The 21,527-nt window shown below is 47.1% G+C and overlaps 1 protein-coding gene across 4 annotated transcripts in view; it reads right to left on the bottom strand.

Annotated features, from left to right (window-relative positions):
- Positions 1-4,919, bottom strand: part of BUB1B (BUB1 mitotic checkpoint serine/threonine kinase B) — a 47,384-nt gene extending 42,465 nt beyond the window's left edge. For 2 of the 4 annotated variants that reach the window (XM_057306283.1, XM_057306282.1), the window contains exons 1-2: positions 4,664-4,911; positions 1,268-1,414 (exon numbers count right to left, since the gene is read on the bottom strand). In XM_057306283.1, the coding sequence (XP_057162266.1) occupies positions 1,268-1,414; positions 4,664-4,698 (182 nt within the window). In that variant the 5' untranslated portion in view covers positions 4,699-4,911. Of the gene's footprint in view, positions 1-1,267; positions 1,415-4,663 lie in introns of all 4 variants that reach the window. The other 2 variants (XM_057306281.1, XM_026480035.4) reach the window with 2 other exon arrangements.
- Positions 4,920-21,527: the final 16,608 nt, after the last annotated feature.

The following is a 21,527-nucleotide window of genomic DNA, read 5'->3' as shown; positions in this document are numbered from 1 at the left end:
GATAAAATGCAGTAGGAAGCCAATAAGAAAAAAGGAAGGTTAGAGAAGTGGAAACTCTAGTATAATGTCACAGAAACCAGGAAGAAGAATTAAGAACAGAACACCACCATCTCTGAAATAAAACTCAATGCTTTTAAAGATTCAATGAGATGAACGAGAATATTTATTACATTGTAACCCAAAGTTTTGAAATTGCCTATGATGGTGAAATTTTTTTATCAGAGATTAAAGGTAGAAACGGATACTTCAGTTCACTTTTTTGAAAAAAGTATATTTATCAAAACAAACATCTATTAGTCGAAAGAAAGCAAGTTCTGTAGGTCCATTTGAATAACGTAGTACAGTTGACCCTTGAACAACATGGGTTTGAACTACACGGGTCTACTCGTATGTGGATTTTTTTCAAGTAAATAGTGTACAGTACCGTCAGCATATTTTCTCTTTATGATTTTCTTAACATTTTCTCTTCTCTAGCTTACTTTATTGTAAGAATACAGTATAGATACATATAACATACAAAATATGTGTTAACTGTTTATGTTATTGGTAAGGTTTCCAGGCAACAGTAAGCTTTTAATAGTTAAATTTTTGGGGAGTCAAAAATTACACATGGATCTTCTACTGCATGGTGGTCGGCTCCCCTAATCCCTGTGGTGTTCAAGGGCCAACTGTAGTATTTTTCAGCTTTTCCTTTTCCAGACTTCATTAAATCATTCATGAGAAACTTCCTAGTATAAATTTAATTTCTCTCAGGTTTATATTTTCTTTGGAGATCACTATTTCTTTTTGGCATACTCTCGAAAACACTTTCCTAGAAAGTTAAAAATTGAGTATATATACAAGATAGCAGATCCCCTCCCCCTCAGTACTCAGAATCCAAGGAAGCAATTTCTTTAACTGATCACTATTAAAGAGTTAATTCTATTTAGGGATCCAGCATGACATAACACTTTCGATAAATATTGTTTAATATGATACTTGCTCTACTTTGCTTCTCATTGTCCCCTGTATAAGATCTATTTCTATTGATACAAGAGTTTGGCTGCTCCATAATGAAATGCAATCCTTTAGTTCTTGTTCTTAATCATACTCGAGGAGATCTTTAGGTAGCTGCTGTGTGATGAAAAAGCAGGTGAACAGATTCTCACACTATCAAGTGTGAAGTACTTCTTATACCAATCTGCATGGATCCACATCTCCATTACCAACTACAGCTGGGGATGAATGATGACAGGTTGACTCCCCCACGCCCCACCATTCTACATACCGTTTCTGTTGCTGAAGAGTAGCGTTAGAGGCAGATTCTTGCTGAGCCAATGCTCCCTGAAGTGTGGACATGATCCGCCCCTGCCTTAGTGGTTGGACATTTTCTTTACTCAGCTCCCACTCATCTCCCTCCAAGGACATGGCTTCACTATGAAGAGTGACATAAAAGTAAATTTCATATTTATATGTAAGTATATATATGTGTGTGTGTATATAAACATATAAATACATATAAGTATTATTATATCACTAGATTATTGTAAATGTTTTCAAAGAAGTGATTATTCATGATCTTTGGGCTGAATATGGTGGGCTGGCACATTAGTAGTGTTCTTATACTCTTAAGTGTCTGAGTCTTTCTGTGACCTGGTTTCCAAGTTTATGGCTGTAGTATTGCCTAACAAGAGAGAATGCAGCTAGGGTATGGTGGACAGTTATAAGAATAAAATTTAAGGAAGAAAAGAAGGGGAAACAATTATAAATTTGGCAAGGTAGACAAAAAGCAGTTCTATGCTTACCACTAAATGCATCATCTTGTTTGGTTTAAAATTAGCAAACAGGGGTGCCTGTGTGGCTCAGTCAGTTAAGCATCTGACTCTTGATTTCAGCTCAGGTCATGATCTCAGGGTTGTGGGATCGAGCCCCACAGTGGGCTCTGTGCTCAGCACGGAGTCTGCTTGTCCCTCTCCCTCTGCTCCTCCCCTTGCTTGTGTGCTCTCTCTCTCTCAAATAAGTAAATAAATAAATAAAATCTTTAAAAAAAATTAGCAGTTTGTCAGACTAACACCCATGTTTCGACTGATGACTTAAAACTGAAGTTTATATGTATACAGGTAGCCCACAGCAGAAGCAGACAAAAATACAATCTACTGATCACAACTGCCCCACCCCCAATTCTATCAAGCCTATTGATGGGGAAATTCCCCCAAGTTTTTTGGAGGTAATCACCATATGGGGTATATGGTCTGAACTACAGAGCTCTGCAACTGTCAGACAGACGCCTACTTCTGGCTGACAGACAGGCACCAACCTTCAAAATGAAGTGAAAGTTACATGTGACCTCAGTCTAGATGAGAGCTGAAAACTCTAAAGAAGGTAAACTGTAAGTGATTAATAATTTAGGTTGTAACTACTCACATCTTTTTAATTATATTGTGTGAATCTTATAAATGTAAGGGCCTTGTCATTTATTTTCACAATCCCATGGTCTAATATAGAATCTGACTCTAGTAAGCACTGAATAAATGTTTGCTGAGTTCATCTGAATTTCTTCTCTTTATCTTGAAATAGCAATTAAACCTACCTCAGCTAATGTCCCAAACTGAGCTGGGACTGCTCCCCTCCCTTCCTTGCTCCTCTTGCCTCCTTCCAGATCTGCTCCTCCCACAGTCTTCCTTCATCTCAAATAAATGGCAATTTCATTTTTCCAGTTGCTCAAGCCAAAAATCTCAGTGCCAACCTTGACACCCCTCTCATTATCCCCTACCTCCAGTTACCTGGCAAAGCCTGTTGGCTCTACCTTCAAAATAGATTCAGAAATCAACCTCTTATCATCTCCACTGTTTCTAGCCTGGCTCAAGCTACCATCTCCTCTTGCCTGGATTATTTCAATAACCTCATAACTGGTCTCCCTGCTTTCATCCTTTTCTGCCTTGATCTGTTCAACACTGCAGCCAGTGATCCTATTGAAACTCATATCAGATCATATCTTTCCTCTGCTCAAAACCTTCCAATGACTTTCGAACCAGCGTAAAAGCCAAGTCCTTACAATCTCCACATCCTCACCTTTACCTCATCCTTCATTTCCTCTTACTCTTCTGGTTCACTTGGCTCCAGCTACGTGCCAGGTGCAGCTCCCTCCCCCAACCCTCACCCTCCACACCTCTGTACTTCCCCCAGATATGTGCTTGACTAGCTCTTGAGTTTCCTTCAAGTCTTTTTTTTTTTTTTTTAAGATTTTATTTATTTATATGAGAGAGAGAGCGAGAGCAGAAGCAGGGGGAGCGGCAGAGGGAGGGGGAGAAGCAGACTCCATGCTGAGCAGGGAGCCCAATGCAGGGCAGTTTCCTTCAAGTCTTGACCCAAATGACACCTTCTCAATGAGACCCCAGTTCAAAACTATCTAAATTGGCACCAATGCCCCTACTCCCCACTGTTTTAGTTCTTTTCGTACTGACCATCTAACTTCTAGTTTATGGATCTTGTTTATGTCTGCTGTCCCCACCCTCATCCCACCCCAGAATCTAAATTTCACAAGGGCAGGGATTTTTGTGTCTTTTGTTTATTTGTCATATTTCGTGCTTAGTAGGCAGTCAATAAATAATCGTTGCATGAGTTAAATAGTTCTCCACATGGCATTTATTTAAATATTGTGTACCCCATAATGAAAATGCATACCTCGGGGCACCTGGGTAGCTCAGTAGGTTAAGCATCTGACTTGGCTCAGGTCATGATCTCAGGGTCACCAGATAGAGCCCTGCATCTGGCTCAGTGGGGAGTCTGCTTCCCCCTCTCCCTCTGCCTGCCACTCCCTGCTTGGGCATTCTTTCACTCTCTCTCTCTCTCTCTCTCTCTCTCAAATAAATAAATAAAATCTTAAAAAAAATGCATTCAGAATTGCAACCTAGAAGAACTGATATGTATTTATATAAGAAAAAGCAGGAAGTGTGCAGAAAAGGGCTTTTTATATTTCTAATTATGCCATTGACATGGAAGCATCAACCATTTGTTTAGCACTTATTTGGAGGCAGTTACTTTACACATACTTTGGATTCATCAACATTTTCCATATTTTTTTTAAAAGATAAGTGTGATTTTATTTACGAAATTACGGTATGATTTCAATATTTAAGTAGCAACTTATATATCTCTGCTATTCTTTTTTATTATTTTATTTACATTCAATTTAATTAACATATACTGTATTATTAGTTTCAGAGGTAGAATTCAGTGATTCATCACTTGCATGTAACACCCAGTGCTCATTACAAGTGCTCTCCTTAATGTCCATCACCCAGTTCCGCCATCCCACCACCCACCAGCATTTTCCACACTAAGACGAGTCCAAGGTCAAAGAGCTAGCAAATGGCTGAGCGGAGATACACAGTCCACACTATAAATTCCAAGTTCTTTGTACCATTGGGGTCGCACAGCCTCCTTTGCTTTGAAGTTGGATGCAGCAGAGTTCTCACGTGCCCTCACCCCAGTGAGGTCGATGATAACTAACCCTGTCTTCACCACCAACCCTTGCCACCGACTCCAGCAGGAAGGAGGCTCCAGCCGGCAGGCTTTTCTCCCGACCGTGTTCCTCTGAACTGCTCTGAGCGGAACCTCTGTCACAGGCTACACCCTTGGGTCTCGCAAGCACAGCTCCCGGCAGCCTTTCTCGGGTACCTACCTCAGAGCACCCCCTTCCTTCTTCATCGCCGCCATCCTGCATTCCCGGTTCAGGCCCTCCTCCTGCCGCAGAACTTTCTTCAGGGCCGCAGACCGCCTGGGCTTCCTTCTACAACCTGCCCTTCGAGGTTAACGAAGCGACCAGAGGGACAAAAGTTTGCACCTAATTCCTTGGCAAACCAGCCACCTCAAACCGTCCAACTTTCAAATTTAACGGTCCCGCGCGGCCGACGTGAATACGCCCCTCCGCCCCTTCGTACTCGCGTATCTCTCTCCCCAGGAATTCTGGGGCTTGTAGTTTATCCCGGGTTTAGTCCATGCAGTCGCTATGCATAATGGGAGTTGTAGTTTCCGCGGAGTCTGTGGCTGCTCCGTAGGCGTACTTGAATCTACACTTGAGGCGGTGTAGATTCTCTGCAAGTGCTCTAGAGCAAGTCTTTGAGCCGAGCGAGGGACACTTTAAGCACCAGAATTTCTTTGATGTGTTTGAAAGCTTGCGCTTGGCTTGACTCTTCTTGGGTGGCTGGCCAGGCTGTGATCACCCCTTGCTGTCTGGCTCAAGCTGCTCACACGTCTAGAGTTTTTAGGGTATCCTGACCCAGCTGTTTCCTGCCTAACTTTTGAATTCAGAAAAGTTGGACTCTAGTTCTGTGAAAATCGTACCAAGTGTGCAACCTTAGGCAAAGCCATATAGTGTCTCTGACCTTCACATTTCTCATCTATAATGTGATGTATGGCCTTTCTCTACTGCGCAGTTCACAGGCAGAAATTACAGCTATGCCTTGCCTCCCAAGGTTTGGCGTCTTTTCATCTTCAGGATACCAGCCTTCACTGGCACTGGACTCTTAGTCTCAGTTCCAGTTTCCTGAGGAAGAAAATATGGTGGGTTCAGTTGTGACCAGGGGAGCAGGGTCTTTTGAAAAAACCCAGGTACAAGGGAGTCTTCCTACCTTGAACTTGGGGGTGGTGGGAGGTGGCAGTTACCAGAGAGGAGAGCTGGGAGTAGGTGTTCACTACTCCTTGCCTCTTGGTTCTCAGGTTTCTCCACCATTTTTTTTTAAGATTTTATTTTTAAGTAATCTTTATACCCAACATGGGGCTCAAACTTACTGACTGAGCCAGCTGTGTGCTCCTCCACCATTTTCTCGTACTATGTAAACTCTTCTTTCTTCCACATCATCAGAACTCTTGATTGCAATGGAATGGGAATCCAACTCAAACTGACTTCCTCAGAAAAGGGAGTCTGCTGGCTCATATATAAAAGACTTCAGGGACACCTGGGTGGCTCAGTTGCTAAGTGTCTGTGGTCCCAGGTTCCTGGGCTCCTCAGTGGGGAGCCTGCTTCTCCCTGTCCCTCTGCTGCCGCCCGTCCCCCACTGCCTGTGCTCTCTTGCTTGCTCTTTCTCAAATAAATAAATAAATAAAATATTTTTTAAAAATGAAAGATTTCAGATACACTTAACCCAGGACTCATGTGGTGCCACCAGGACTGGGACCCTCTACATTTCTCACCTCTGCTCTATTTTATGTTAGTTTATTGTCATTCTCCATTGAGTAACAGCTACGGGACTTTGTCCTTCCAGGTTCAAGTTCAGTCTCAGAAGGCACTCTCATTTGCCACTTCCCCCCCAGTCCCTGGAACTAGCAGATTCAGGGCCCTAATCATTCAGGCCCAAATCATGTGTTTCATCTTGGGAGGAGAGAGGGGAAGGGGTGGTTCCCCACAGGAAATTTTGGTTTCACTTTACTTCTAGGTGTTTCACATCCAAGAAGACTTCCTGGATTGTGGGAGAGGTGATGTACGGGATTCTCTCTCTGGCTCCTTTTATTTCTCACCTCACACCAGTACTGACCTAGCCCTTCCTTTCCTTTCCCCAGAGTGTCCTGTTCACATCCACAACTCTTTAATTCCATTTGTTTCCTATAGACCATCTTGGAAGATGTAGCATTTCCGCATTTGCTCCTTCGATCTGTCTTGCTTGTAGCCTAGTGAATTCCTTGCTTGTACCACAAACTGTGGTGCAACATGGAACACTTTCAGGCTAAACTCTGCTTGTTTAACCAGACAAGGAAGGCAGGTCTTTTTAAAAAAGATATGACAGAAGGTGTTGTATGGTCTTACTGGGAAGGTGAGTTCTTGCTGGGCTGGACTGTGGCTGAGTGGTGTTACGGGCCTCACAGCACTCACTGATCGCAAAGAAAGTCAGGATTAAGCTTATTACATTTCTGGTCCCAAGAGGGTAGGACAGAGGCTCAGCCTGAGGACTTCAATGTGCCGAGGATGGGTGGGAACACAGAGGATGTGAACAGTGAGCCAGACACAGCTCTTGTCCTCTAGCAACTTCAGGCTAGTGGGAGAGACAGACAAATAAACAGGCAATTTCAGTACATTGCTGCCACAGGCGGAGGGAAATAAACACAGGGGGCCATGGAGACGCATGGAGGACCTTCCAGCCCAGGCCTGGGGGAGAGGAGGAGGTCAGGGCAAATTTTGTGGAGAAGATGGTCAACCTGAAAGGTAGGGAAGATTTGGCACAAACTATTGAGCATAACAACACAGGCTGTGTCGCAGCTGAAATTTTTCTCCAGTATGTGTCCACTTCCTTTCCATTCCCCACTCTCTCCACCGACTTCCTGTACCCAGAGCTCACTCCGTTAGACCTCTGCGTCGGCCCACTAAAACTTGCCTGTCCTGTGTGCTGCTCTCTCTCACCTAGCTATCACACTGAAAACAGGAACTAAGTCACACTAAGATGTTAATAACAGTTAATGCTTTACTGCAATATTTTCCACATCATGTTCTAAGATGCTAGCAGATGTTACAGGGGAATAAAGGTGTGGTTTTCAAATAAGTTTCGGAAATGCTGACTTAAATGGGTATCTTTACTGAAAGGCTCCCTTGAGCCTTAAGTATGTCAATGTGCCCTATGACTCTCTAAGGGAAGGGGTATTTGAGTTTTCTATTGCTGTTGTAACAAAATACCGTAAGCTTGGTAACTTAAAACAACAGATTTATCATCTTACAGTTTGGCAGGTCAGATGTTTGCCTCGAGCCTCACTGGGTTAAACAAGGTGTTGGTAGGATTGTGTTGCTGGAAGCCCTTTAGGAGAATTTGTTTCTTTTTTTCCAATTTTTAGAGGCATTCACAAATATTCCTTTCCTGGTGGCCCCCTTCCTACATCTTCAAACCCAGCAACATGGCATCTGTCTGATTTGGCTTCTGTATTACCATGTCTCTTTCTCTGACCACAGTCAGGAAAATCTCTCTGCTTTTAAGGGCTCATGCAATTATATTGGACTCGTCAGGATAATCCAGGCTGAACATTTCCATCTCAAAGTCCTGGATGTCGATCACATCTGCCAAATTCCTTTTGCCACAGGTTCCACGGATTAGGACATGGACATCTTTAGGGGCCATGATCTGCCTATCACAGGGGGTGCTAAAACACATTGGTGTCTCTGAACTCATTTGACCATGCTTTTCGTACATCTTTCAGAACAGACTTGGCTCTTTGTAGTCTAACAGTCGGCCCCAGGAAAAGAAAATTTGTAAAGGAATAAATCTTAATGGTGGAATTTCAGACACCTGGCGACTGGTAGCAGTTGGGGACTAGCAAGCCCCGAGTTTTTACATGTTTGCTTTCCATGCAAAGCCATACACATCTGCATTAGTGGCTGTTAGAGGGATTTAGTTGTCAGAAAATCTATGACCTCTTGCTTGGTCTTGTGGAGATGTGTGTGTTCTTGATTATCAAAGGCTGATTTCCCCCAATTTTGCCTTCATAGATTATATGAATCCTATTTTAGCAGGCTAACCACTGCAAAGAAGAAAACCTCTGGGTCTCCCCAGGGAACCCTTGGATGGCCTGATTGTTTACTGTGCAACCACAAGAGGAAGGAGGGACTATCTGGGGGTGGGAGGAAGGTCAAGAGAGACTGAATGGGGGTGTGTATCTTCGGGGCCTGAAGGAGACCACATCTGGGAAAGCAGAATCACCCCGCCGGCCTTCACCCCAGCAACAGATCAGCCAATCAGGACAGCAGCTGCATTTTGTCTTTACCAGTGATGAAGTGTCTTGAGGTAGAAGAACCAATGAGAAGGAAGCATAATAATCCAAACCATCTTGTGTTTGCAGGAGGAAGGGAGGTGAAGGGTGAAAAGATGCATTAGCCCAGGGCTGGGGACCACTGGATTCTACCCAGTTGTATCTCACAGTAGCTATTGCCGACGGTGTATTAGGGAATGCTCCAAGGAGCTGGGCTTCTCTCTCTTCAATTCCATGGAAGGTCTTTTCTGCTTTTCTGCAGATCTACCCTATGTTTCATGGGTCTTCTCAAACCATTGGAAATGGCCTGGCCCAGAATTTCCATACTGATATATGCAAAAAATATACATGCCGAATGAGGCAATACAGGTTATCAACTTTTCTGCATCTGGCAGGGAAAAAAAAAGGACCATAAGTTGAGAACAGAAGCAATCATATGGCAGGGCTGTTAAGAAACAGGGTAAGATGCGGAACTAAATAAGCTAGGTAGCTGATAAGAAGTACGCATTTGGGCTGTTTTGCCTTGCCATGATCCTGACCAGAGTTTGTGCTCCAGGAAGGCTTCGGAGAGCACTGGGGGGCTACTCCATGCCTGGACATCAGCACCCTCCCAGCCGACCCCAGCAGAAGTGAGTATCTTCCAGTGGCCTCGGAGGTAGAGCCATCAACCAGGGAACTGAAGCAGGAAAGGAGGAGTGTGGCAGATGCTGGGTGGTAGCCGTGGGGAAGACTCGTTGGTGAGCACAAGAGCTCTGGAAGGTACCCAGACCACCTAGGGGAGGCTGTGAACGGGGGGCCGAATCAAGGCCACATACATAGTTGTACAGATTATGCTATGCCCAAGAGCACCGGTCCAGAGGCACAAATGGGACACTTTTTCCTGCTTTGCTCACTCAGAGGAAACTCTTCTAAAAGGTGGTCCTCCTTTTTCTAAGTCACGGAAAGCACTGTGTATGGTTGCTGTGGCCCCGGGCCTATTAGTGTTTGTGGCGGAGCCGATGGAGTCTTCGTCACTTGTGGTCACGTGGCTCTGCAGCGGTGAGGCCTGTCTGTCCTTATTTGCGGAGGTGGTGATGCCATGATAGGTGAACAGCAATCGGGATGGCTCTTGGCAGAGCCTAGCAATGTGGGGAAGCTGACGGGGGGATGGCGTGGCTGGGGGTGGCTATGTTGGCGCTCCCATTGCTTGTCTGCCAGGCCAGCTTCCTTGCTCCCTCTCCCAGATGTTGCCTCCTGCGGCCCGGTGCAGACTGTAGAAGGTTTGCTGCTGACATTCTGAGAGGCCCAGCCATGCGAGGCATTCCAGGGCTCTGCATGGCTCTTCCAAGGAAAGGCCAGAGGTCAGGGGCCCACAGGCTGGGAGAGAATGGGATGTTTGGAAGCAACGTAGTTTGGCTGGATGTGGGAGCCAACATGGAGATGTTTGGATCGGACTGTGAGAAGCTGACCGTGGCCAGAAGTGGGATGATTCAGAGAAGAGTTAAGTGAGGTGACAAGTTATTTGGCCTCTGTTCCCAATTCTAACCTCCTATCTCCTAGCTTTTTTTTTTTTTTTTTGACCTTGTCCGAAGGTGTGGGTCCTCCCTAGGATTGACCAACATTCTTCCTTTCTTAAAACAATTCTGAGCCTGAGAACCAGGGTGATACCAGATTTTGGGAACCATCTCGAGCAACATTGGAGGAATTCTTCCCATTTTAGAATGCAAGGCTCACTGCTGGGCTTGAACTTGCCAGTGATGTGAACCCCAGTCTCTTGAGCCAGGACAGAACCACACAGCTTCCCCTTCTCCACAGAGATTGCCTGTAGGAAGTTACACAGGCTCCCAAACTGAAGCAGGGAGAAGAGAGTCCAGAGACAGGCAAAGGTAGAAAGACATCTTTCCCCAAGAGCCAAAAGACAGAAGTGGATCTGCCTGATCCTGTTTCTGAGTCTCCATCCAGGCCTCCTGTGAGGAGTTAGGGAAGGCGGTGGGCATCCGGGGAGCGAGGGCAGGGAGCTGTGCCAGCTGCCATCCCTGGGTTTTCACCAGGGGAGCTGTGGCGTTTGAGAGGCCGGCCTCTGCCAGCTGGGCGATGTATGCCAGGGACAGACAGAGAGCGGATGGCATTAGCTACGGGGCTGTCATGGGGCAGACCCCACACACAGACAGGGCTGAGCGAGGCTTATCCCTCCAATCTATGGGCTGCAGTTTCCTTCTCACCTGCAAACAGAGAGCTTGGATCTGCTGGCTCCTCACAGCAGCCGAGGGCTCTGCCTCCCTCGGCCCCACTAAGCCTGTCCCTGGAATGTGTAAGAGCCACAAGGCGGGATGTGGCAGCTCTTGGTCCTCATCAGATTCTCAGGACCTGGCCTGAGGCCGGTGCTCAATAAACACCGGTTCACTGAGTGACTGACAGAAATGAGGAAAAGAGAAGAGCGAACACATGACCTTGTCAGAACGTGCTTCCAAGAGGGGTCTTGGAAAACGACTAGGAGTTATTTGAAGGAAAGGAAGGGCTTTCTAGCCAGAAGGAACAGCAGTCTAGTGGAGGTTGGCAAGAAAGTAAGTGTTCTGGGGGTCTGTGGGTTTGCAGGGAGTCATAATGGTAGAAGCTTGGGGCAGGTGTGTCTGTTGTAGGATGTCTAGCAGTGTACCCTCACTGTGCCTGACTCACTGTGCCTGGTCAACAGCAAGGTTGGAGGGCAAGGCCAACTCCTTCTGCTCCCAGTGCAGGGTGGTGTCCAGCTGCAGCCTGGAAGCTGGGTCTCTCCCCGCTGGGGTCTCAATTTCCCAGCTATGCGTGGAGCCACCTATCCTCTTGGGTGGGGGAAAGCCTGAAGACTGTCCCAGGTGAGAAGGGGGCAGGGCACAGAATGGGTACCTCTCCCATCCCACCTGGAAGCACTCTCTTCTGCACCGCAGATGCACCTCTCAGATGCCAAGCTGTTTTCACTCATTTGCTTTATCCTGATGAGGCCATCCATCAAGGCTGCCAGGACCAGGAGGAACTGCCCCGGCTGGTCTAACCCGTTGGACTGTAGGTCACAGCTCCTGTCCCTCCCAGAGGGCTCCCCTGCTCCCCTCGCTGTGCCCAGCTCTGACATGTTCCCGTTCCCGTTCCCGTTGGCCCTGGGGGACCAGTGCTCAGCACTTGGCACCACAGCCCTCCCACCTTGAGGATGTGATGAAGGGCACGGGTCCGCTTTCACTTCCACGTCTTTCCTTGCCTCCTGCGGACTGAGGCAGCCCCGTTGTCAGACAAGTGCTCTCACTGTAAAAAAACACTCTTCTGCTCCCCAGAGGGGGTCTGGAGGATGAGGGTATTGCTGATTGTCTTGGGGACTGGGGAGCGCTGTGGACATGTAAAAGGGAGAGGGCGGGAATGTCCTGCAAAGCCAGCGACAACCCCACATAACAATAGGACTGTCCCACCCAAAATGGCAGGAACTTCCCCCACTGAGAAACACTGCGTCTGGGCCCACTTTATTCAGAGAAGCAGAATCTGGGTAATCTCTGTGCAGGGCTTCTCAAACTTCTAGAACGGCCTGGGGATCTTGCTGAAATGCTGGTCCCCATTCAGCAGGACCGGGATGGGGCCTGAGATTCTGCATTTCTAATGGGCTCCCAGGTGTGCAGGTTGCTGCTTCAGAAGCACACTGGGGGGGGGGGTCCGGCACAGTGTGCACGGGTGTTCTCTTGGGGCATTTGAGCCACAGAATTTGTTCAACTGGATATTGCCAAATATTTGCTCAGATTGGTGGCTTTCAAGTAGGAGTGGTTTTTGTCTCCTCCCCCAGGAGACATTTATAACTGTCACAAGAGCGGGGGCAGGGGCAGGGCTGCTCCTGGCATCTGGTAGGTAGAGGGTACACTGCTAGACATCCTACAACAGACAGGACAGCCCCTCACAACAAAGAAGGATCCAGCCCGACGTGTCAAAGATGCCGAGGTTGAGAAACCCGGGCTTAGATAAAACTTTAGAACAGTGTGAAATCTATTTGTGTGTCATGTGACTTCATTGCAAGTGGGTGACCCCGGCCACAGCGCCGTGAACACATGTCATTGCCCGAGGCTGCAGTTAGAAATCCAGCCAGTTAGAAATCAGAAGGACTGGCTGGATGCGCTCCCAGAAAATAAATTCTGGTAATAGTTGTGATACTTTATAAGCCTTGGAGATCAAATTTTAGAAAATCAATGGTGGGTAGTGGGGTGGCAGGGAAAGGGATAGGACGTAGGAGGAGCTCACAGGTAGATATGGGTCTGTCCATATTTTAGTTCTAGCCCTGGGTGTTCGTGGGTGCTTCTTATATTGTTTTGAAATAAATAATTAACTAAACACAAATAACCACAAAGGTGGGCCATGCCTGGATCAAAGAAGAAAGAGGGCTATAGACCAAGGATTGTGATTTATCCAATGTACCTGGGGTTTAAAAAAAAAAAAGTGACTCACTTAGGGTGAGTGACTAATAATAAAGTAATGCCATTATACTCAGGGCAAAAATATCTGTGAGGGGGAGAGAATATGACAGGTTATGCGAAAAGACAAAAGTAGGCACCCTGGGAAGAATGCCACTTGCCTCAGGTCTGACTCTGTGCACAGGCCTAGTGGAGGGGGGATCTGGAAAGCATGGAGGACAGGCTCTCCTTTCTGAGGACCGTCCCCGGGGGTGTCACAGCGAAGGCCAATGGCTCCAGGAAGCATCCTAACAAGCTGCTGCCCAGAGGGGCCTCCTATCAGGCCACTGGCCAAGGTGTCGACCCCATCCCTGCCCCTCTGTCCCTCTGCGATCCAGTCTGGCTCCTGGCTCTCAGCTATTCTGCTAGACACACGGGAGCAATTGACGATTTCTCTGGCGGCTTTCTGTGTCCCCACAATCCCCCACTGTCTTTATGTCCCCTCTATTCCAGTTATCCAGGCTCCTCGCCCCCTCTCTATTTCCCGCAGAATCTCAACTAGTCCCAGAGTACCTGGATGGTACACTCTGTTTCAGACTTTCTTTCCTATCCATAGCAAAACTTACCTCTCCTGGGCGCCCCCACCCCAGACACTTTCCTCTGAGAGCTGCTAATCGTAAACACCAGAGAATTTTCCTCAGTAATGCCAATGGGTTTTTCATTATGGTAACCTCCCCATGTGGAGTCTGTGCATTTTGATGGGAGATATCTGGATAGCTAATGTCTCCATCCAAAGGAATAAGTCCAGAAGTGTTCCTTCGTCTGTGGTGGGAGTTAAGAATCACAGAACGTCAGCTCCTCAGGTGACAGGCCAGGAACCAAGGTTCAGAGAACTTCTTTGCCCAAGGTCACATGGCGGCCTGGGGGAAAGACTGAGAGCACCACCCCACTCCCATCCCTCTATTTTAGTCCATCACTTAGTCACTCAGCCAACAAATCTTTAGTGAGTGTTTGCTATTGCATGCCAGAAATTAACTGGGCAGTGGGGTCACAAATAAGATGAGATTCTTGTCCCAAGTCATCCCCCGTTGAGTGGGTGAAGACAGCTGGGTAGAAAAGAAAACTGCACTATGTACAATGGGGTCAGTGATTCCACAGAAGTACCATACGCAGCTTGGCCACATGGAGGTGGGGAGAGGCTCTGAGGTGGTTGTGGAGAACTTTCCAGAGCAGTTTTCTGACTGTGTCTAGGGTTTCTCCCCATGACTCTCACCGAAGGGGGAAACGGGGCCCCAGGTCGTCTTGGGGACAGTGGGTTTTTAACTCCCTTCCATCCCCATCCTCACCTCTAACTGCAGACACTACTGCCAGCCAGCTTGTCTCAGTTATGTGTTCACAGTCACCCTGGGCCCACGGGCATCCCAGGCCAAGTTAACTTCACTGCAGCCATCAGTATTCATGGCTTACCCAACACCAATGTCTCCTGCTCTGCTTTGCCGACAAGATGATTTCCTGCGATGGTGCTGTGCCCTGACCCAAGCAGTGGCTGACAATTTTCTCAACCCAGTCATGACAATTCCTTTCCCTTGCTTCTGAGAGTGGCCATTTGATCCAGTTGTGACCCAAACAGAAGTCTAGAGAGGATGGACGTGGTGGACAACACAGTTGGCCTGGTCCTTTTGCCCTGCTTCCTCACTTGGAGATAGATGTGATGTTTGGATCTGGGCAGCCTCTTGTGACCATGAAGTGAAAGCAGGAAGATAAGAGCCACTATGCTAGGGGAAAGCGGAATGGAAAGGCAGGAAGAGCCTGGCTGTATGACAGCCTCATACACAGTTGTCCTGGGAGGGAAAACTTTTCCAAAGAAAAGCAGCCATCATGGGGAAGCTGATGAGTATGCCATTCCCAAAACCCACCATATTATCACATCTCATGATTATCAACCAGCTGCCCAAAATTCTAACCTTACTATGGTTGCCAGGAAGCTGAAGGTGAATGAAGAGCTGATCTTTGAGTTTCACCAGTTATTTGTTCTTAAGAATGTGAATCACAAATGGATTTGCACTAATGACATTTTTAGGGTGGCTTTTATAATTTTCATTGAATACTTTGTATATTGACTCTTCACCCTGTTAACAGCTTGTCTGACTTAAGAAAAATGTAAAGAACATAACTGTTTTGTTTTATTTTTGCATCAGAGAGGTTAAATAAAGGAAAATGGATGGTTTCAAGATGAAACCAGAGAGGGAGAGAAACCATAAGAGACTCAATCTCAGGAAACACACTGAGAGTTGCTGGAGGGGAGGGGGGAGCGGAAGGATGGGGTGGCTGGGTGATGGACATTGGAGAGGGTATGTGTTGTGGTGAGTGCCGTGTGTTGTGTAAGACTGATAAACCACAGACCCGTACCCCTGAAACAAATAATACATTATATGTTAATAATACAAAAATAAATAAAAATTAAAACGTTTTATCACTTGATCAGCATTAGTTAGGTAATCTGCTTGACAGACCCCTACCATCCCCTAAAGGAAAGTAAACTTGCAATAACCAACCCGCTCTTTTGCCTAGTGTAACTTCCTTGTTCCTGCCCCCTTCTGACTGTAAAAGTCAGTGTGTAAAGCTCCTTGCAGTGCCCATCGCCTGGATTGAATGCTGCCCCATTCAACTCGATTTTTGTGCAAATAAACTCTTAAAATTAAAAGAAAAATCGGTCTCACCAATCTGCTTTCCCTAGACTTCTCATTATGTGAAAAAAAAAATTACCCTGTCTTGTTTAAGCCACAGTTTGTCAGGCTTTCTGTTACTTGAAACAAAATTCATTCCTAACAGAGATATCATCTGCTTATCAGTCGGGGGTCCTAGCAGGAACCAGTGACACACTTTGAGACTTACAGAGGGATGATTTACAATGGCAGAGATGGGATTCAAGGGGACCAGTAAAGGATGGTGAAGTACTCAGGGACTAGCAGTAGTGGAAAGCTCTTACCCCTGCTTCTGATGGGACAAATGTTGGAGTTGTTCCTGGAACCCATTGAGAATTACAGCAATGAGAGAACCTGACAGATGTGGCTGAAGACAGAGGGACACAGCCACTGACAAGTATGACACCACTGAAGAATAAGTACCCCAGCGTCTCTCTCTTCCTATCTCATGACCCCCTAACTAGGGCTTCCCAATAGCCAGACCAGCTGGCAGGCAGAGGGCAAGAGCACTGGTAGATATTGTCCCCCTAGGACACTATTGGGGCAAGAGTAGAGAGAAAAAGAGATGGGGCAAGTGTTCAAAAATAAATAAATGCAGGTTTGTTTGGAGTTTTTTCCAAGATTTTATTTATTTATTTTTGAACATTTTTAAATTTAAATTCAATTAATTAGCCTATAATGTATTATGGGTTTCAAGGGTACAGGTCGTTGATTCACCCGTCTTTTATAATACCCAGTGCTCATTACAACACATACCTTCCCCAGTGTCCTTCACCCCATTACCCCATCCCTCCACCCCCCTCTCCTCCAGCCACCCTCAGTTTGTTTCCTATGATTAAGAGTCTCTTAGGGTTTGTCTCCCTCTCTGGTTTTGTCCTTTTTTATTTTTTCCTCTCTTCCCCTATGATCCTCTGTTTTGTTTCCAAGATTTTATTTTATTTTATTTTTTAAAGATTTATTTATTTATTTGAGAAAGAGAGTGTGTGTGAGCAGGGGAAGAGGCAGAGGGAGACGGAGAGGGCAAGCAGACTCCCCGTTGAGGGCAGAGCCTGACGTGGCTCCATCCCAGGACCCTGAGATCATGACCTGAGCTGAAAGCAAGAGTCAGAGACTTAACCGACTGAGTCACCCAGGTGCCCCAAGATTTTATTTTTAAGTAATCTCTGCACCCAACGTGGGGCTCAAACTCACAACCGGAAATCAAGAGTCACTACTCTACTTACTGACTGAGCCAGCCAGGCGCCCCTCCAATGTGGGTTTGCGATTTACTTCCTTGTTGTGGGATAATGCTATCGAAAACAAAGAGTTTGCTTTGTAACCTGCCAGTGGTAGCCCTGGTAGAGCCTTCTTCTCCTGACCCCCACACTGATAATGAGAAGTACACTAAGTCACCAGGTGGCCCTGATTTGACTTGGCTGCCGGGAAGTTAGATGTGAAATGTTGCATGCAGCAAAAAACAAAACAAAAAAAATAAAACAAAAAAACCAAAAAAACCCTGTCACCGTGTTTTTATGATATGCCTCTGATTTCTTTATTCTTTTTTTTTTTAAAGATTTTATTTATTTATTCGACAGAGATAGAGACAGCCAGCAAGAGAGGGAACACAAGCAGGGGGCGTGGGAGAGGAAGAAGCAGGCTCCTAGCGGAGGAGCCTGATGTGGGGCTCAATCCCATAACGCCGGGATCACGCCCTGAGCCGAAGGCAGACGCTTAACCGCTATGCCACCCAGGCGCCCCTTGATTTCTTTATTCTTGCTTGCATGCTTCTATCATTTATTTGTCATTGACCATAAGTTGTCTCAAATTATTTTTGGAAATAAGTGGAGTGTGAACAAGAAGTCTTAACACACTTCTATCAGTCGGGATTAGGTTTGGTTGTGGGTGACGGATATTCAAAATAAGCATGGCTGGAGGAAGATAGAGGCTATTGCTCTCTGAAATGACTGCCTGGGGGTAGGCATGGTGGCTCTGCTCCACAGAGTTCTCAGGAGCACGGGCCTCAGAGTGCTTGGCTGCTCGGCCCTCTTGTTAATTATTTGCCAGGAATTAAAGTAAAGGCCCTTCAGCAGAGCAGAGGCACCAGCCCCAGGCCTCAGCCCCTTAGCTAACCCTCATCCCGTTAGCTCCAGCTCCACCACACTTGCTGTAGAGAGGTCCCTCCCTGAGGCCCAGGAACCTTCTGGACACCTGGGCTCCAGGAACATTTGGGGCTTGGATGGAGTTTGCCTCCTACCTTGGGGAACAGCATGTGATAGTGGAGAAAGGGAGGAGAGAGTTGAATCAGGGTCCCCATCAGCCACCACGGAAGGAGGAAAATGTGGCTCCTTCAGAGGCAAATGTCCAGACTGGGACCCACAGGAAGGTAAGTCTGGCATGTCGTTCCTTGGAATGTGACATCCTCAGAGGACGGTAGCTGAATTGTGCCGGAGCCAGTCCCCACATATAAGAAGTCAACCAGCAATGATATTAGTAGTGAATGAGTAGTGCGACTGTAGTTTTAATTATCATTAATGAATTACCTTGCCTTGTGTAGTGTCCTGGCTTCCTGGTTTCTCCACTATACAGTCCCTGCTGTCTCCCTGGCCCACCCAGGAGGTGAAAGTCTGATACCATGCTGCAACTCTCCAGGGAGTGTGTGCCCTATCCCAAGCCCGGCTCCTCCCCGGCAACTGGCTTTGAGTCTGCTTTGGGACAGGCCTGGCTGGGGCTTGGTGTTGTCTTCCACCTTGGATCAGCCCCAGAGTGCTTCCTGGCCCTCTCTCCACCCTTCTGGAGCTGCCTGGAGGCCAGGCTGACCTTCCCAGGCTTCCCACAGAGTCCCTAGCCCAGACCCCTACTCCTTCCGGTGCTGGGTACTAGAGGCGTGTCTGGAACAATCAGGGTGGAGCAGGCGCAGAGAAGGAGAGCCCCATGGGGCCAGCGCAGGAGCTTGGGAACCCCACTCTTCAGCCTTTTCTGTCAGAGACTAGGAGCTATACCCGGTGACCCCAGAAATTACTGTCTGAAACAGGAGTAGCGATGGGTAGTAAAAGGGGGTACTTTTAATAATTTTGCTCGCATAGCAGTCGTATGTTGTGTGCTGGGACTGCCCTAGGCTAATCTGGACACGTGACTTCCTAACTTTGGGCATGGTACCAATCATACCCCCCTCCCACTGGCCCTCCATCCTGCTGTGTTAACGGTCAAGGTTAACTGCCACTGTTGCCAGCAGCCAAGTGGTGGGCCTTCCTTCTTGTTCTGCCTCTTGGGCTGAATCACCAAGCAGGCCGTCCTGCCAACTGGCCCCTGATGATTGTTCCAAAGCTGACAAACCAGCCCTCCTACCCACTGTCCCTCCACCCCAGGCGGAGGACAGGCCTCTTTTCTCTTCATTCCTCATGCTTTGCTGAGGGGCCCGGAGAACTGTGGAAACTGTGGAGCCATCTTCATGGGAATCTCAGCTCCAGGGGAAGGGAAGGACTGTGGGCTATTCCAGAAAGTACCTGGCCTAGTTGTGACTTTGGTGTTAAAGGGAAGGTATCAGGCCTGAGGAAGGAACTTCTAGCTCTAAAAATCCCATGATTCTATGCTGGTTCCTGCCCTGCACGGAGGAGCCTGAGTGATGAGCCCGACAGCGGACTTAGTCCCACATCGCCACGGCGGGTATTAAACTTAAGGTTGTACCAAAATCTGCACCCCTCGAAACAGGCCCAATTTGAAAGAAACAAGTAGGGCTCCATGCTTAGAAATGACAAGAATTCAAGACGAACCCGTGAGGAGTGATACTCTCGCCGGCTGCCTGTCCTCTCTGCTTGCATCACCCTTTACAAGAAGGGTCCCCTCCTGGGTCCTCATACACCGCCTCTCATTGCCCAGAAGCTCCCCATGGCCAATCCTGGGCCTTCTTTACCTATGGGAAAACATCCACACTGGCCGTGCCACAATGGTGGTCTCTTCCTCTCCAGCAATTTCCATCAGAGTGGACAAAAGTGAGGGTCCCAACAGCTTACTCACCTGGGTCATACGGAAGTTGGTTTCATCCATGCTCCTCCGAGTTTTTGCGTACCCCCAGCTCTCTTTCTTGCCAAATGCCCTTAGACATTAAATCTGTCTAGTGGCTTGAGGTTTGACATCTACCATCATCTTGCACTTTTTGATTGAAACCAATGAAATCATTGCTCTGCTGTCCTCTATTAAGGCACTTCTCCCCCCCGTCTCTCATGCTATAGTGTCTGGATTTTCAGTAAAGTGAGGGTAGGAGCCTTGTGCTTTTCATCTTTGAATCCTCTGCAGCCTTGCTAATCAGAGTGTGGTTTGCATCGTAGTAAGAAGTCGGGGCGATTCAGTAAGGGTTGAGCAGCACTGTGCTAGGCAGCCAGCACAGCACTCTTTAAATGCTGGCTTGAGCCAGGAAGTGGGCATGGATATGAACGGATGGCTAGAGGCAATGCACTTTTGAAATGACATGTTTTGTGGGTCTGTTTTATTGTCCCAGTTAAACCATAAGCTCTTCAGAGTGGGGACTATGTGGATTCCACACATTTCTCCCACCTCATATTCAGTTGCCTTTGCCCAGGGAGGACAGGGCCTGGCATGTGGCCTTGGGAACCTGTATGGCTCCAGGCACCTTGTCTTCTGCCTCTAATAGATGGCCCGTGGAGGAGGAGAGAGATACAGGGGACACGGAGGGCCAACCGCCCCCAGAGATAGGGAACATCAGTACAGGGAAGAGTGTTTGTGATAATAATTTATAGAGATGGTAGCTCCTTCTCCTCTCTTTCCTAGCATCTGTCCATCGTCCACCTTCTCCTCTTTTTTCTCCAGCTGCGCTGACTCATGGTCAAGTCCCCAGTGACACCTGAACCCTTCATTACACATCCCACACTAGTTGTGGCTTTTTAGTAAATAGAAAGGGCCGTGATAAGGCACCGGGCACTCAGTTTTGTTACTGCTTTTGACAAGCTGCAGTGTTTGGGCAAAGGCCTTCCAGAGGTCTCGGGCCTCAGGCTCAAGTCAGGGAAGAGTAGGCACACCCCAGAGCTGGCGTGCAAGGATAGACAATGGCCTTGAGGCCATGAAAAAGGAAAGTAGAAGTTGCTCTGGAGACAAGGTACAAAATAAAATAAGATAGGCACGTAAGGTCCCCTAAGATGGTGACGTTTGAGTAAAGACATAAAGGTTGTGAGAAAATAAGCCATGTGGATAGCTGAAGGGAAAATTATTCCAGTGATAGGGAACAGCAAGTACGAAGGTCCTGAGCAGGTCCAGATATCAGAGGCCCAGCACATAGACTATCTGGATGAATGTTCCATGTGTACTTGAAAAGAATGTCTTTTCTAAAGCTATTGGTATAATCAATAAATGTCAATTAGTTCTACCAAGTGTTAAAATCTCCTCCTACAATTGAGGATTTGTTTATTTCTCCCCTTAGTTCTGTCAACTTTTGCTTCATGTATTTTGAAGCTCTGTTATCAGGTGCATACACATTTAGGATAGTTATTTCTTTTGATGAATTGATACTTTCATCTTTTTTTAAGATGTCTTTATTTCTTTTTGAGAGAGAGAGAGTGCGAGCGAGCCTGCACACAAAGGGCTGGGGAGCAGCAGAGAGAGTCTTTAGCAGACTGCGCGGAGCCCCCCAGGCACCCCGATCCTTTCATCTTTATGAAATGTTCCTCTTTACCTTTGGCAATACTCTTTGTCCTAAAGTCTACTTCGTCTGATAGTAATACAATCAGCTTACCCGTGATTAGTGTTT

Source organism: Ursus arctos, unplaced genomic scaffold (genome assembly GCF_023065955.2).
Source record: "Ursus arctos isolate Adak ecotype North America unplaced genomic scaffold, UrsArc2.0 scaffold_36, whole genome shotgun sequence".
Classification (NCBI taxonomy): Eukaryota; Metazoa; Chordata; class Mammalia; order Carnivora; family Ursidae; genus Ursus; species Ursus arctos.
The sequence above is the reverse complement of the archived record's forward strand: the minus strand, read 5'-3'. Positions and strand labels throughout refer to the sequence as shown.